General features: G+C 40.7%; 1 protein-coding gene across 1 annotated transcript in view; it reads right to left on the reverse strand.

Moving 5' to 3' along the window:
- Positions 1-232: 232 nt before the first annotated feature.
- The window catches only part of ANXA11 (annexin A11), a 35,680-nt gene continuing 20,228 nt past the window's right edge, over positions 233-15,684 (reverse strand). The window contains exons 7-15 of the mRNA XM_026711045.2: positions 15,129-15,242; positions 13,745-13,835; positions 10,452-10,531; positions 8,078-8,134; positions 7,049-7,142; positions 6,672-6,767; positions 3,982-4,040; positions 3,126-3,248; positions 233-2,129 (exon numbers count right to left, since the gene is read on the reverse strand). Of these exons, the coding sequence (XP_026566830.1) occupies positions 2,070-2,129; positions 3,126-3,248; positions 3,982-4,040; positions 6,672-6,767; positions 7,049-7,142; positions 8,078-8,134; positions 10,452-10,531; positions 13,745-13,835; positions 15,129-15,242 (774 nt within the window). The 3' untranslated portion in view covers positions 233-2,069. The remainder of the gene's footprint in view (positions 2,130-3,125; positions 3,249-3,981; positions 4,041-6,671; positions 6,768-7,048; positions 7,143-8,077; positions 8,135-10,451; positions 10,532-13,744; positions 13,836-15,128; positions 15,243-15,684) is intronic.

Raw genomic sequence — 15,684 nt, forward strand, 5'->3', positions numbered from 1 at the left:
TATGTTTTAGTCTCCAGCCCCTGATCATCTTTGTTGCTCTTCTCTGCACTCTTTATAGAAAGAGTCTCAACATTTCTTTTGTGTGGTGGTGTCCAAAACTGGATGCAAAATTCCAAGCGTGGTCATAAACATTTTAGCCACAATAACAAATGAAGCAATCCAATTCAGCATCAAAGCAGTACACGAGAATCTATATCTCGAACACATGGCCCAAATAAGTGCTGCAAGAAACTGAAAAGATAGATAATTTTATTTAAACAATGTCTCTCTCTGTGTGTATTTTTAAAAACGATTAAATACATTTGGTTTAAAAGGAATAACTCAAATCACTAATGGAGAAAAGTTTGGCATGTACCACCCATAGAAAGCAGGCAATGAATGTAGCACAATTTAAGAAACAGGTTAATCCATAAAGAAAGAGAAATGTGTAATTGAGGAGGGCTGAGCTCTAAAAACCAGGGGATCTATTTTTTGGCAGGGGGATCTACTTCTGTGAAAAGCAGGATAGATAATGCTCCAGCTCACTTTAAATGTGGATACTCAGCTTGGTTCTTATTACAAATTATTTGCAAATCAATATCCCTGAAAAAGAAGTTGTATGAACTGGGATGGCCAGTCCGTTTTTCCAGAAAACTGATTTAAACTGATCAGTGGGCTGGAAGATTTTCATAGCATACAGGAAGAGATTTAATTCTTCTCCCCCTTTCATTGTCCCAATAAAAATGATGTCATCCAACATTGAAATTAGTATCAGGAATAAAAGCATTCATGGGCACATGCCAATGAGTTCTCCAAATGAGTCATCTAAAAGGTTGAATCCTGGCAATGGCATCAGACTTTATTAATCTGAGACATTTTGTTGCTCATCCAAGCAACTTCATCAGTCAAAATAAAAAAAAATTAGGCTCTCTGACTAATTAATTGTTTTATTTTTGCCAGAGTATATTCATGAACTGGAATAGAGCATGGTAACAAGATCAGCCAATGAACAGGCATAGCAACTAAGTCAGCCAATGAGGACTGTTTGGAAAGTGAAACTAGACGCAGCCTAGGCGTGGCTCTATATTAAGCTCTGCGGCTTTGAAGCTAAATTAAGCTCTGAGTTTGTCTATTGAAAGAGAAACTAACTTGTTTGCTTCCCTGCTGAACTAAAGTAAAACCGATGTCTGTTTCTGAGCTACTGAGTTACTACTCTGCTCTGAGCCTGTGATATGTCTGCTTCTGTTTGAATTTGCTCTATGTTGGAGAAATCTACAACTGGTATTGTAAAATTTATGTGTTTATAAAGAAGTTAAATGAAGCCCCAGCCATCTGTGTTTACTTTTCTGGCGCTGAATTTACTCTGCAAAACTCCGAACAATTTTGACTGTTCAAGTTGCTTGGATAAGCAAGGAAATGTCCCAGATTAACAGTTTGTTGCCGTTGCCAGGATTCCACCTTTTAGATACCTTTGGCTTGGATGATTGAGTCTTCATTGACGTTCTCCCAATGATGCTTTGATTATACATCAAGCTTGTCCCTGGCCAAATTCCCTTCTCTTCTAAGGGAAAGAGGAGATAATTGAATTAGAAAAATCCCACATTCCCATGACTATAAAAAAAATTTTTTTCCCCAGGCCACCAGTCCGATGCGTGTTTCTCCCCTCAAGCAGTAATGAAATAAAATAATCTTTGGGAATCAAACCCAGCACATTTTAGAGCAGGCACTTTTGATTCGGATTAAAAAAGATACCAATGACATTCCATGCATTTCAAACAATTAAAAAAAGTCCATACAGCCCAGACAAAATATTGCACACAAAACCATATAGGATCCTTCTGTACTCTAAAGGGTACAGCAACATTTGCAGAGTTTCTCTAAGAATGCAACAAAAATATCTCTATCTAACTACAGCAGACTTTATATATATATATATATATCCTGTATTTATTATATACTTTTAGAGGATGGAACATATTAGGAATATCAATCCAATCCAGCAGTGGGAATTTTGACAGCTTTATGGGAAAAGATAATATAAAGCCAGCTGTTATTTTGAAAGACACCCTCTAAAATTCCAGATGTTCTACTTAGTCATTCCCTCCGCACAGCTTGAGCAGGATTTTCCGGTAGTCCCCTGAAGTGTCACCCTGAAAGTAAAACAGAGACAAGACCCCAGATTGGAAGAGAAAGGAAAAAAAGAACAGTGAAGAAGTGGGACAGAATAGCTGGCTTACCAACAAACCTCTCAAAAGTAGTCACAAAGCTACTTTTTCATGAGCCAACTGGACTTTGTTTTTTCCTTGAAGAGATTTCGCTTCTCATCCAAGAAGCTTCTTCGGTTCTGAGTTGAAACTGTTCTAAGTTAGAAGTGAAGAAGCCTCTTGGATGAGAAGCTAAACATCTCCAAGGAAAAACAATGGCCAGTTGCCTCTGTTCCCTTCTCTGCACTTTGACGGAGACTCTGCCAGCTGATTCCATAAATATATAGGTGTGTTATACAATCAGTCCCACCAACCACATTTTACTGCTGCAATTGGGAGTTTATGAACTACCATTCCAACACCAGATCTTTTCTACTAGCTGTTAGCATTTTAGGTACCAGAAGCTCCAGTGGTGGGATTCAAATATTTTTACTACCAGTTCTGTGGGCATGGCTTGGTGAGCAGGCTTGGTGGGCGTGTCAGGGGAAGGATACTATAAAATCTCCATTCTCACCTCACTCCAGGGGAAGGATACTGCAAAATCCCCATTCCCTCCCCACCCCACTAACCTGCTTTCCAGCTCTCTTCTCCTGTGCAGGGCAACCAAAGAAGACCTAGCCGATCAGCTGGGACTCAATGGGAGGCAGAGAATAGAGGGGGGTGGGGCCAGTCAGAGGTGGGATTGGCCGGTTTTCCGAACTGCTCAAAATTTCTACTATTGTTCAGAACTGGTCAGAACCTGCTGAATACCACCTCTGAGAAACTCCCAAGTTCCTTTGTTCACACAACACATGGCATTTTAAGCATATTGTGTGAGGAAAGCCAATGTGTAATTATTCTCAATGGCAGCCTTTCTAGTCAAGCAACAGATTGGTTGATATTCTATGCTGCCACCCAAAGATAAGAGCCTGGATAAAAACTTGATCCTTGCCCGGGCCTTACCGAGATGTCCGTGTAAAGAGATTTTCCATACATTCTTTTGTATTCCTGCCGGATGTCCAGCAGATCAACTTCACTTCGTGAGACCATGATGCGTATAAGAGTCCGGTCCTTGGTTCCCGCCCCCTAAAGGAGATGACAGAAGGGGTCCGAAAAAAATTAGTCTTTCAGTATTTGAGAGGCTGCCACGAAGAAGAGGGGCTTAAATTATTCTCCAAAGCAACAGAAGACAAGTCAAGAAGCAATGGATGGAAACCATCTGTACTTGTTTGAGTTTACTGGAACTACATATTTTTTAATCCTTAATATATATCTCTATCTACTCTATATCTACACCTATATTTATTTCTTCTCTCTCTCTCTCTCTCTCTCTCTCTCTCTCTCTCTCTCTCTCTTCTATCTACTTACCTACCTATCATCTATCTATCTATCTATCTATCTATCTATCTATCTATCTATCTATCTATCTATCTATCTATCATCTATCTATCTATCATCTACCTACCTACCTACTATCTATGTATCTATCACCTACCTATCTACCTACCTTCTGTCTCTATCATCTACCTATCTACCTTCTCTCTCTCTCTCTCTCATATCTCTATCTACTTACCTACTTACCTACCTACCTATCTACCATCTATCTGCCTGCCTGCCTGCCTGCCTGCCTTCCCTCCCTCTGCTACAGTGACATGTATTTGTAGCTATCCTGGCCTTAATCCTGCAAGCCCAGCTCACATCTACCTTCCATACCCATGCAGTAAGCTAACACATTTTTCTTAATAAAGCCTAGATCCCTTGAATATTTGAGCGCAAGATTTTTTTTTTAAAGAGTGTTTTAGGTTTCTGTCTTAGTTACCTTCATGGCCTTGTGCAGCCTCTCTGCAAAGAAAGCCGGTGTGTTTTTCATGCACTTCACTGCAAAGGAAATTGAGACGACACATTAGTGACACTTCATCAATTCATACTAGGAAAGCACAGCAAACGTCAAAGAAAATGGCCCACTTAATGGTATTAATGATGTAGTTCCCCTTTATGTAGCATCTTGATGGCTCAAAATGCCCTTAGTGGATTGTTGGTTGCTTGGAAAGGACCAAAAGCAAATATCACTGCAAACGTAACACAACAACATGCTCTTTTTTCATTAGCCACATTTAAATGGGTCATAGAGATGAACACAGCACAAGTTTAACTTACTCACTAGCTATTTACTAGAAATGAACGCAGCCACTGCTTACAATTACCAGATACACAATCCTTAATGAAGCCAAAGAGAAGCACAGTTTTTTTTTTCATTAGATTCAGTAGGTAGGCAGAAAGTCAATGGAAAACATTTTTTTAATTATATAACCACTTTTATCACATATTTTAAATCTCCAAGAATGCTTTGCATGCATCATATTTTATCAATCCAATCTGGCACAATTGCAGATGAGAGGTGGAAAGCAGGCAATTTTCTTAAGGCCATCATTTTGATGGGCACTTCTTGATTTCCTGGTACTTAGACTGTCATTTTCCTAGGTTAAGTAACTTCTAACTCATGGTAGAATGCAAAGGAGTATTACCAACAACACCAAAATGGCAGATAAAAGTCTCAGGAATCAAACTGCAAATCAAAATTATAGTTATGCAACTTTCTCAAAGAAGATCTAAAATGTTTTCCCGCTTTGGCACAGTGCGATTTTGGAATTCACCCTTTCATATTTAAGCACTTATTAAGCTTGATTTGAAACACACACACACACACAAAAACTGTTGCTAAGGCCAACTAAGAGAATAGCCTTAGTACAGGGGAAAAAACACTAACATTTTCCCCCAAACCCTGTGCAGCTAGTTATGTTCTCTGTTCATAAAACAGGAATTCTGTGCTTTATGGCACTTTCTTCTCCTTTATCTGAAAGTTCAAAATATTATTTTCAAGGAACCATTTCACTGTTTATTTACTAGAAGTACTAAATTTATTCATCATGCCTCTATGCTCTATCAGTCAGAGCAAGGGAAGACAAACGGACAAGAGAATGATCAAGACAGATACACTAAATGAACTGGTAAAAATGAAATTCAACACCATTGTCATCACGCCAACACTGAGTTCTCGGAAACTTCCCCTATGGCAGGGCTGCCCAACCTTTCTGGCTTTGTGGACCAGCACTGGGGAGGAGGAATGGTTCCATGTGAGAGGCAGGTGTGCATGTGAGCGTCTGCTGCTCACACAAATAGACCTGTGTGCACACAGTCGCTTACTGCTTGTGTAGCCTGGTTCTGAATGGGCCATGGCCCAATATCAGGCTGCAGCCCAGAAGTTGGGGACCTCTGCTCTATGGGGTCTTTGCTGCCCTCTGAGCTTGGTTGTTTTCTTGCAGACATCTCAGTTACTCAGCTAGGTAACATCATCAGTGCTAGAAGGGAGAAGAAGGACTGTGAGGTCCTTGGTACTCTCTGAGCTTGGTGGTTTCCCAGCAGACATTTCATTACCCAACTAGGTAACATCATCAGTGCTAGAAGGGAGAAGGAGGAAGAGGGGAAGGAGGACGAGGAGGAGGACAACGATGACTGTGGGGTCCTTGGTACTCTCTGAGCTTGACATTTCATTACCCAACTAGGTAACATCATCAGTGCTAGAAGGGAGTGGGATCTGCTCTAGACCAGGGGTTGCCAACTTTTTGGACCTCAGGGACCACCAAACTCATAATTTTAGATCCTAGGGACCACTAACCAGTTCTGTGGGCGTGGCCTAATTTGTGGGTGTGGCTTGGTTGGGCATGACGTGTATGTAAATATTATAAATATTTATATAAATATTGAATTTTTTATAAAAAAGAGCAACTTTTACCCAAAATCAGGCAAAGCAGGCAGATTGAGTTGCTCACAGAATCATTCAGTGATCTATCTATCTGCCATCGGCTAGCTCAGTCTCTCAAATTTGCTTGCCGTGAGTCTGCGCTGAATTTACTTGCAACCAAACCTTCAGTCCTAAGGGAAGCAGAGCCGAAGATCTAAAGATTAGCTAGAAAGCAAGAAATCCAACCATTTCCTGCTTCCTAGCTAATCTACATCTCCTGGCAGAGCAGAACACCTGATGGTCGGAAAAAGGAAAATAATTTAGCAGGCAAGTTTGACGGTAAGGAGTGAGTGGACAGGGACGGTTCTTGCGGGCCATGTGGGTAGTGCAGCCTTGTGTTTCTGCTTTGGGGGGGGTACTCTGGGGGTGAGATTTCTCTATGGCCCACCAAAATTTTCTCAAGGCCCACCAGTGGGCTACAGCCCACCAGTTGGCGACCGCTGCTCCAGATAACAAATCCCACTATCTTCTAGCACTGAGGATATAACCTAGTTGGATAATGAAACATCTGCAAGAAAACAACCAAACTCAGAGAGCAGCAAGAGTCCCACAGTTCAATTCTCAGCTATAACTATTTCATTTATTGGAACTTCCCCTATCAAGGGAATATCATAATATTTGCTGGGCCAAGGTATCAAAAGTAAGAAACTTTTCAATAACTACCGAACCGACAGATGGTTTGTCTTGGCCACCAAGATATCACTCACCTACTGCCAGCATTCCAGATTCAAGGTCACCAGACATTTCTCTGCATATGCTTTTCTCAATATCCCGGTTACACATTCGCTGGTATTCATTGAAAACTGCAGAAAGAGACCGAAATGAAAAAGTCAATATTTGTTCTGCGTGAAAGCATTTTGCCTACAACCCTCTGCATATTTACCTGGGAGTAAATCGTACGAGACTTAGTGGACTTACTCCTGAATAGAAACGTATTGAATTGTGTCAAAGTTTCAGTGTAAGGGTTAGTAACCACTATCCACAGAAAATACCAAGGATCGCTTGCATTTCAGAGGATCACATTACATAAACTCTGAATGTCACCTTGACTCGCTTGCAGGATTTAAGAGACTGAGCAATTTACCTGCCCTTAGGTGATTTCGGTTTCTGGTGCACAAAATGGCATTGAACTTGGATTCGTCTGTCCCGAGTCGACTTTCTCCTGCTGCATAGAGAGCCTAAAAGGGATAAAGTATTGGGTTATCTCACGATCCCAACCCAGTTAGTTGCTCTTCTTGATGGCTGATTCTTTTGTTCTCCTGAAATTTTGAGATTAAGGTTTAATTCCTGGAACTATTAATTGGAACAACTTTGGCCCTGAAGAATGGAATTACCCAGAGGGCAAACTTGAGCTGTACCTGCCAAATAAAGGAATGGCAAAACCAAACAGGATTGGTGTTACATTTCCACTTTTCTTCCTCCATAATATCAGTAAAATTCACTATTTCGATGTTGCCTGTTTATAGAACATTTACAGCTTGAATGGAATAGAGCTGGAAGGGCCCTTGGAGGTCTTCTAGTCCAGCCCCCTGCTCAAGAAAGAGAAGCTATAGTATTTCAGATAAGAGACTGTCTAGACTCTTCTTAAAAACTTCCAGTGATGGAACCTGGTTAATTGTCCTGACTGTTATGAAGTTTCTCCTTAATTCCAGGTTGCTTCTCTCTTTGGTTAGTTTCCAACCCTTGTTTCTTGTCCTGCCCTCTAGTCTTTGTAGAATAATTTGATCCCTTTATAAATATTTTTTATAAATATTTTATATTTATATAAAGATCTTTATAAATATTTTGACCTCCTGCCTAATTATGATCCTGATGGTCTCTAGATCAGATAAAGGAACTCAGAGAAAGGATGAAACCTTTTTTTTTTTTTATTTAAAGCAAGCATTGGTGGACAAGGAAATAAAAGCTAAATTAAATAATGGAGTTGCCTTTAGGAGGGAAAGCATTGCCTTAAAAACCGGTCTTAGATTTCATTACAGGCAAAAATATCCAGCGTAAAAAGTAACTTCTTCTTTTTTTAAAAAAAAGAAGTTTTTCCATTTGGTGTCAGCAATTTTATTCTGCAAATCTTTTAAAAATGTATGTGAGACGCGTACATCAGCTGTATACTAACCTGAACATCACTCTGGACAAGGGACATGTCCACATTGCTGCTTTCATCTCGGTTGCCCTGGAAATTTTTTTCAAAAAGGCTCATATTAAGACACAAACTACAATTTTAAACAAATACTCTGTAGGTACATACACCCTTAAAATACCATTGTTGAACCTGCTAGTCAAGCCAATCGGTTTACGCTGCCGGGCCATTATCCTCCTTTTATTTTAGCATGTATAAAGTATGTGTACAGGGACACGGTGGCTCAGTGGCCAAGATGCTGAGCTTGTCAATCAGAAAGATCAGCAGTTCGGTGGTTCAAATCCCCAGCGCCACGTAAAGGAGTGAGCTCCCGTTACTTGTCCCAGCTTCTGCCTACCTAGCAGTTCGAAAGCATGTAAAAAAAATGCAAGTAGAAAAATAGGGACCCCTTTGGTGGGAAGGTCACAGCATTCCGTGCGCTTTTGGTGTTTCGTCATGCCGGCCACATGACCACGGAGACATCTTTGGACAGCGCTGGCTCTTCGGCTTTGAAACGGAGACGAGCACTGGCACCTCCTAGAGCCAGAAACAACTAGCACGGATGTGCGAAGGGAACCTTTACCTTTGTACATTATGTGTTTCTATCATTACACATTACACATTACAAAGTGAAATATTGAAAATATTTATCTTGATCAAAATGGAGGGAGGGAAATCCTGCAAAGTCTTTAAGAGCTATGATTGCAGGATATCAAAATTGCACGATAAAATGTAACTGAAATCCCCTTAACGGATGGATTACAGATGAAACGTTAGGGAGGGTTTCTTCAAGTAGAGAGCTTAATTTCTACACAGACCCATACTTCTTATTTTTCTTGAAATCAGAATCAGGATTATTTTTCTGGGATATTTTTACGAGGAGATCCTGTTCCGGTTAGCTCTTTTTTCAGGATGAGTGAGGGTCAATTAAGCTTCACCATTTGCTTTGACCAATCCTTGAGTTAGTCTCTCTTTCTGGAGAGCCAGAAAGAAGGCTGTGAAAATGTCTACATCCTCATGTCCTGGACATAAATTGTTTCAACTTCTACCCTCAAAACGATGGTATAGGGCCGTGACGGTGAAACTGTGGCACGTGTGCCAGAGATGGCACGCAGAGCCCTCTCAGTGGGTATGCGTGCCACCACCAGTTGCTCTTCTGGTTTCTGGTGTGCACATGCACAGTGCCCACCTCGTCTCCATTTTTGGCCTGAAAAACAGCCTGAAAAGACCTGAAAAATGGCAAGAAAACAGACCATTTTGGGGGCTATTTTCAAGCCAAAAACACCTCCCAAAAGGCTTGAAAACGGCCCAAAACAGACCCCCAAACACCCCAAAAATAGGCATGTGTGCACTGGTGCTCCAGTACACACACATGCACGGGCATGTACCCATGTTCCGGTTTGGGAATTCGGGCCCAAAAAGGTTCACCCTCACTGCCATAGAGCATTGCACACCAGAACAACTAGACACAAAGACAGTTTTTCCCCCCATGCCATCACTCTGCTAAACAACTAATTCCCTCAACACTGTCAAACTTTCTAGAAAGACAGTATTACCATCATTTTCTCATCTTCCCTATTACCTGTCACCTCATCTTCTTATGACTATAACTTGTTGTGTGTATCTTACAGTTTAAATTGTTTATTTAGTATCCAAGTATGATTTATGTTCATTGCTTATTTAGTATCCTGGCCTAACACTAAGTGTTGTATCTTATGATTTATGATGAATAAATATATATTTTACAATGACTATGATCTGTCACTCTTGTTAAAAGTACATTGAGAGCTTCTGCACCAGAGACAAATTCCTTGTGTGTCTAATCACACTTGGCCAATAAAGAATTCTAGTTCGGATTGTGAAAATGAGTTGAGTACCAATAGAAGGGACTCTCTGTAACTCAGAGTTGAATTGTGGAGCCCTTGATGCTGTCTGGTCTTTTTTTTTTTTTTCTTGCAGATGTTTCATTACCCATCTACTGATGTTGTTACCTAGTTGGGTCATGAAATGTCTGCAATAAAATAGTCAAAATCAGAAAGCACTGAGAGCTCCACAATGGCTTAAGTCTCAATCAGATCGTTTCTTGATTTCGTCAAAACATCTATCGCTGTCATTCATCAGGACTTCACTCGGTTTAAGTTCTGGTTTGCTGAAACAAGCCACGATCAGAATTGCTTTAGCTAATGCTGGCTAAAAAATCAGGAATATTGTTTACCATCATATGTCCCTTTAATGTAGCTGAAAGTATTTAGCTTTTAACTCTGGTTAGAAGTTAGATCCAAATTTCTAATCCATGAGTTTGTCAAGATACACATCTGTGAAGATGACATTAAGCAATCATAAACATGGTATTGAATAATCATCTACATACCTGAGAGAGTGAAATTAAAAGTCTCTGGAAATGCCCAGATGTGTCACTTTTAATGGCTTCTTCCAGAGTTTTCTTAAATTCTGTGAAAAACCAAGGAAAGTCAGTTTTAATTATGTTTTTTTTTTAGGGGTATTATCTCAACATTAGGCAACCCCAGGAAATGGGAAAAGGAAAAGAAAGTGAGTGTAATACATTTATAGATAAAAGTGCACCTGGTTTAGGGTGGAAACACTTTCATAAACACGTACATGTATTTTATGTTTTACCCTTCAAAAATTACTGTTTTTCCAAAGTGGTGAAAGAAAGAGCATTCAAGGAATTCCCAAATGGAATTTCTCACCACACCCTTGTGCTCACATAACAACTTTATTTTTCAACAATGCAGACATTTTCTTCCATTGAGCTCCTGATGGCAGAGCCTGGAAACAAGCCATGTTCCCATCTAGGAGAACTCTGGCTGCCTCTTTCCATCTAAATTAAACTTCAGTTTCTCTTCTATATCAGCAGTGGGTGGAAAATTCAAGGATCCCATTACTCACTCACTCTTTCTTTCTTTCTTTCTTTCTTTCTTTCTTTCTTTCTTTCTTTCTTTCTTTCTTTCTTTCTGTCTTCCCTTCCTTCCTTCCTTCCTTCCTTCCTTCCTTCCTTCCTTCCTTCCTTCCTTCTTTTTTCCCTCCCTCCCTCCTTCCTTTCCTTCCTTCCTTTTCTTTTCCTTCCTTCCTTCTTTTTTCCTTCCCTCTTCTTTCTTTCTTTCTTTCTTTCTTTCTTTCTTTCTTTCTTTCTTTCTTTCTTTCTTTCTTTCTTTCTTTCTTTCTTTCTTTCTTTCTTTCTATCTTCTTTCTGTCTGTCTTGTTTTCCTTCCTTCCTTCCTTCCTTCTTTCTTTTTCCCTCCCTCCCTCCCTCCCTCCTTCCTTTCCCTTCCTTCCTTCCTTCCTTCCTTTCTTTCTTTCTGTCTTCCCTTCCTTCCTTCCTTCCTTCCTTCCTTCCTTCCTTCTTTTTCCCTCCCTCCCTCCTTCCTTTCCTTCCTTCCTTTTCTTTTCCTTCCTTCCTTCCTTCTTTCTTTTTCCTTCCCTCTTCTTTCTTTCTTTCTTTCTTTCTTTCTTTCTTTCTTTCTTTCTTTCTTTCTTTCTTTCTTTCTTTCTTTCTTTCTCTTTCTTTCTATCTTCTTTCTGTCTGTCTTGTTTTCCTTCCTTCCTTCCTTCTTTCTTTTTTCCCTCCCTCCCTCCTTCCTTTCCCTTCCTTCCTTCCTTCCTTCCTTCCTTCCTTCCTTCCTTCCTTCCTTCCTTTCTTTCTTTCTTTCTTTCTTTCTTTCTTTCTTTCTCCTTTCCTTCCCTTCCCTTTCCCATGCACAACACTGTCAAGCAACTCTGGCCAGCCCACATCATAAAAGCTCAAGCTAAAACAAGTTTCTGCATTGAGAACTAAAATATTAAAAATAACAAAACTAGAAAAAATGTAACGTATGTAAACAGAAAGGAGGTTGACTCTCAGAGACTGCCTGGACAAGTCCCTTGGCAAGACTTTTTCAGAAGTGGTTTGTATTTAGTATTTATTTTATTTGTCAATCACTTACAAGATACAGGTATAAGAATAAATATAGTTTTGAATACATGAAATAGATATCTATAAGAAAAATAAAAACCAATAGGACAGGGATGGTAGGCACGATCGGTGCACTTATGCACGCCCCCTACAGGCCTCTTAGGAATGGGGTGAGGTCAATAGTAGACAGTCTAAGGTTAAAGTTTTTGGGGTTTGGGGAAGAAACCACAGAGTCAGGTAGAGTATTCCAAATATTGACCACTCTGTTTCTGAAGTCATATTTTCTGCAGTCAAGTTTAGTGCGGTTAACCTTGAGTTTGTATCTATTGTGTGCTCTTGTATTGTTATGATTAAAGCTGAAGTATTCATTTGCAGGTAGGACATTGCAATGTATGATTTTATATACTATATTTAGATCGGAATGAAGGCGGCGTAGTTCTAGGTTTTCTAGTTCTAGAATTTCAAGTCTGGTGGCATAAAGTATTCTGCAATGAGTAGAGGTGTGGAAAACTCTTCTTGTGAAATATTTCTGGACTTTTTCAATTGTGTTAATATCAGATACATGATATGGGGTCCATACTGATGAGCTGTATTCAAATATAGGTCTAGCAAATGTTTTGTATGCTCTAGTTAGTAGTGTGATATTACCAGAGAAGAAGCTACGTAGGATTAGGTTAACAACTCTTAATGCCTTTTTGGCTGTGTAGTTACAGTGGGCTCTAGCACTTAGATCATTAGAGATGAGTATTCCAAGGTCCTTGACAAAGTTTGGATCCTCAACAAGGTCTTGACTATTTAGCTTGTATTTTATTTTCTGATTTTTTTCAGCCAATATGTAAGACAGAGCATTTATTTGTTGAGATTTGAAGTTGCCATTTGATTGACATTCATTGTCTCCTTCCTAGGGCTGAGAGACCTTGTCTGGCACAAGGGTCACCCAGCTAGCTTTCAGCCTATGAGGAAACTAGAATTCACAATCTCTCCGTTTCCATGCTTTAACCACTGGATTGTGCTTCCTATGTACATATCACCCAGATGGACTTCAACAGATGCAGAATTGCCCTTCTTTTTGTCCTTAAAACCAGGCCTGAATTTTTTTCCCCCTCTTCGTCCTAAATAAAGGTGGTATTCAGCAGGTTTTGACCAGTTCTGGAGAACCGGTAATGGAAACTTTGAGTAGTTCAGAGAACCGGCAAATCCCACCACTGACTGGCCCCGCCCCCATCTGTCCTCCACCTCCCGAGTCCCAGCTGATTGGCTGGACCTTCTTTGGTTGCCCTGCACAGGAGAATGGAGCTGGAAAGCAGGTTAGTGGGGTGCGGAGGGAATGTGGATTTTGCAGTATCCTTCCCCTACAACGCCCACCAAGCCACGCTGACAGAACCAGTAGTAAAAATGTTTGAATCCCACCACTGGATGGAAATCTCAGCCTTTCCTTTCTTTTGGGCTGTTTCCCAAGTTATTGGCCATGCCTGGCTATCCCTTCTATCCACAGCAGCCAAGCAGAAAGGGAATATATCCACAGGGTATATTTCCAAATGTAAACTCTGCATCTTGGCCCTGGGCCGATAAATCAACCCAGCAAAAAATAAAAATAAAAATGGAGAACTTTTCCCCATGGCCCCATAACCCCGCACTCCACCTCTAGGAGAACACAAGACCCATGTCCACAACTCAGTTTTTTGGTCCTCACCATACCTGCCTCTCTGCTGGAGATCAGATCGGGGCTGATTCTGAGCGATAAAACTCACCTGTCTTGAATGCTCGGCTGATTTCCTGAATGTGCTTGTTGTCACGAGATGCCAGGATCTCAATCAAGCAGGCTTCATCTGTGCCAGCACCCTAGCAGAGGGAGAAAACCTCATTATTCTCATTATTATGCAGGAGATTCTCTCTGTAAGTCAGGGAGTCCTTCACTTACGACCGCAACTGAGACCCTAATTCATGTTGCTAAGTGAGATGTTTGTTATGACGTTTCGTGCCACTTTTGTTAAGTGAATCACTGCAGTTCTTAAATCATATCTATCTATCTATCTATCTATCTATCTATCTATCTATCTATCTATCTGTCATCATCTGTCTTCGATACAGACACCATTAGGAATGCACAAAACAGATGAGGTTGAGTCATAAGTGAACTCAAAACACCCCACTTTGCATACAAAATGGTAGTTTTGCATTTGTGACGGGGCATTTCTTAACTGACATAGGGCATTTCAAATTCAAAACTATGATTCGAATGTTTTGCACCTCACTTACATAATACCATATTTTTCGGAGTATAAGACACTCCAATGTGTGAGACACACCTAAATTTTGGGGAGGAAAGCAAGAAAAAAAACCCAATCTGCCTCTGCCTCCCATCAATTTACCTCCTTGCAGCAAACAGACTGTTTTAGGTTTGGCACAAGCAGCTGATTGTCGGTTGGATCGGCCTCCCGACAATCAGCTGTTTCAGGCTGCAGGGATTGCCATCATTTATCGATGCCTCCGTGCGCCCCATTTTTGGCCTCCGCATCCTGTTTTTGGCCTCTGTGTGCCCCATTATCAGCCCATACAGGTAGCCAGGATTGGAATGGGTGGAAAATGGGTTGTGCGGAGGCCGGAAACAGGATGCGGAGGCCAAAAATGGGGTGCACAGAGATGGCAATAGGCAATGGCGATCCCTGCAGCCTGAAACAGCTGATGGTCAGGAGGCCGATCCAACCGACCATCAGCTGCTTGTGCTAAATCAGGCTGTGTTGAAGCTGAAACAGGCTGTTTGCTGCAAGGAGGCAAATTGCTGGGGGGGTAGAGGCCGAATGGTGGGGGCCAGTGGGTGGGCGGGGCTTCAGCAACATTCGCTGCATAAGATGCACAGACATTTCCACCCACTGTTGGGCATGGAAAAAATGTGTCATATTCCAAAAAAAATAAGGCACTTTCAATAGCCTAAAAGGGATGTATGATAGATGCAGAGAAGCCAAGGCAAACCATGCCTGAATGCAAGGCCTTTCTGCTGATAGCCAGCAGAAAAAGCCAAGAGAAAAATATTATTTTGAGGGTAAGTTTGGAAGGAGACAGGAGAGAAAGATAAAACGAACTCCGAAACAAACAAAACATTGATAGAGGCATCGTTTTATTTTAAATACAAACCTTGATAGCTTCTTTGATTTCCAGAACATCAAACTGGACAGGCGTTTTCATCATTGCCAAAATCGTCTTCTCAAAGTTTCCGGAGAGCTCTGACTTGAGGTCCTTGATCAAATCCTAATGTTTTAATCAGTTCAAAAATAGAGAAGAAAGCATGGTTTGGAACGGTACCTTCATTAATGACATTTAGCAGAAGCAAACTCCAAATGTATCTATTTCTACTTTACTTTATTGTCATTGCACCTCGTATAACGAAATCAAACACCATCTTCAGTGCACATCATGACCATGACCATGAAAATAAACACACACAGCCTTCACCCTCCACACATTGAATCTAAAACCCTCGACACTGCACCAACACTGCACTATACTGTAGAATTCAAAAGAGCTACTGCCCTGAGATAGAAGCTGTTTTTCAGCCTATTTGTCCTTGTTTTTATTATTGTCCTGTACTGTATGCCAGAAGGTAATAGTTCAAAAAAAAAAAAAAGGGTGCCCAGGATGAGATGGATCTTCGAGAATGTTTTGAACTTTCTTAAGGCAGCAGGAGCTCTAA

This window comes from Pseudonaja textilis, chromosome 4 (genome assembly GCF_049901715.1).
Source record: "Pseudonaja textilis isolate UNSWEBS1 chromosome 4, rPseTex1.2, whole genome shotgun sequence".
Classification (NCBI taxonomy): Eukaryota; Metazoa; Chordata; class Lepidosauria; order Squamata; family Elapidae; genus Pseudonaja; species Pseudonaja textilis.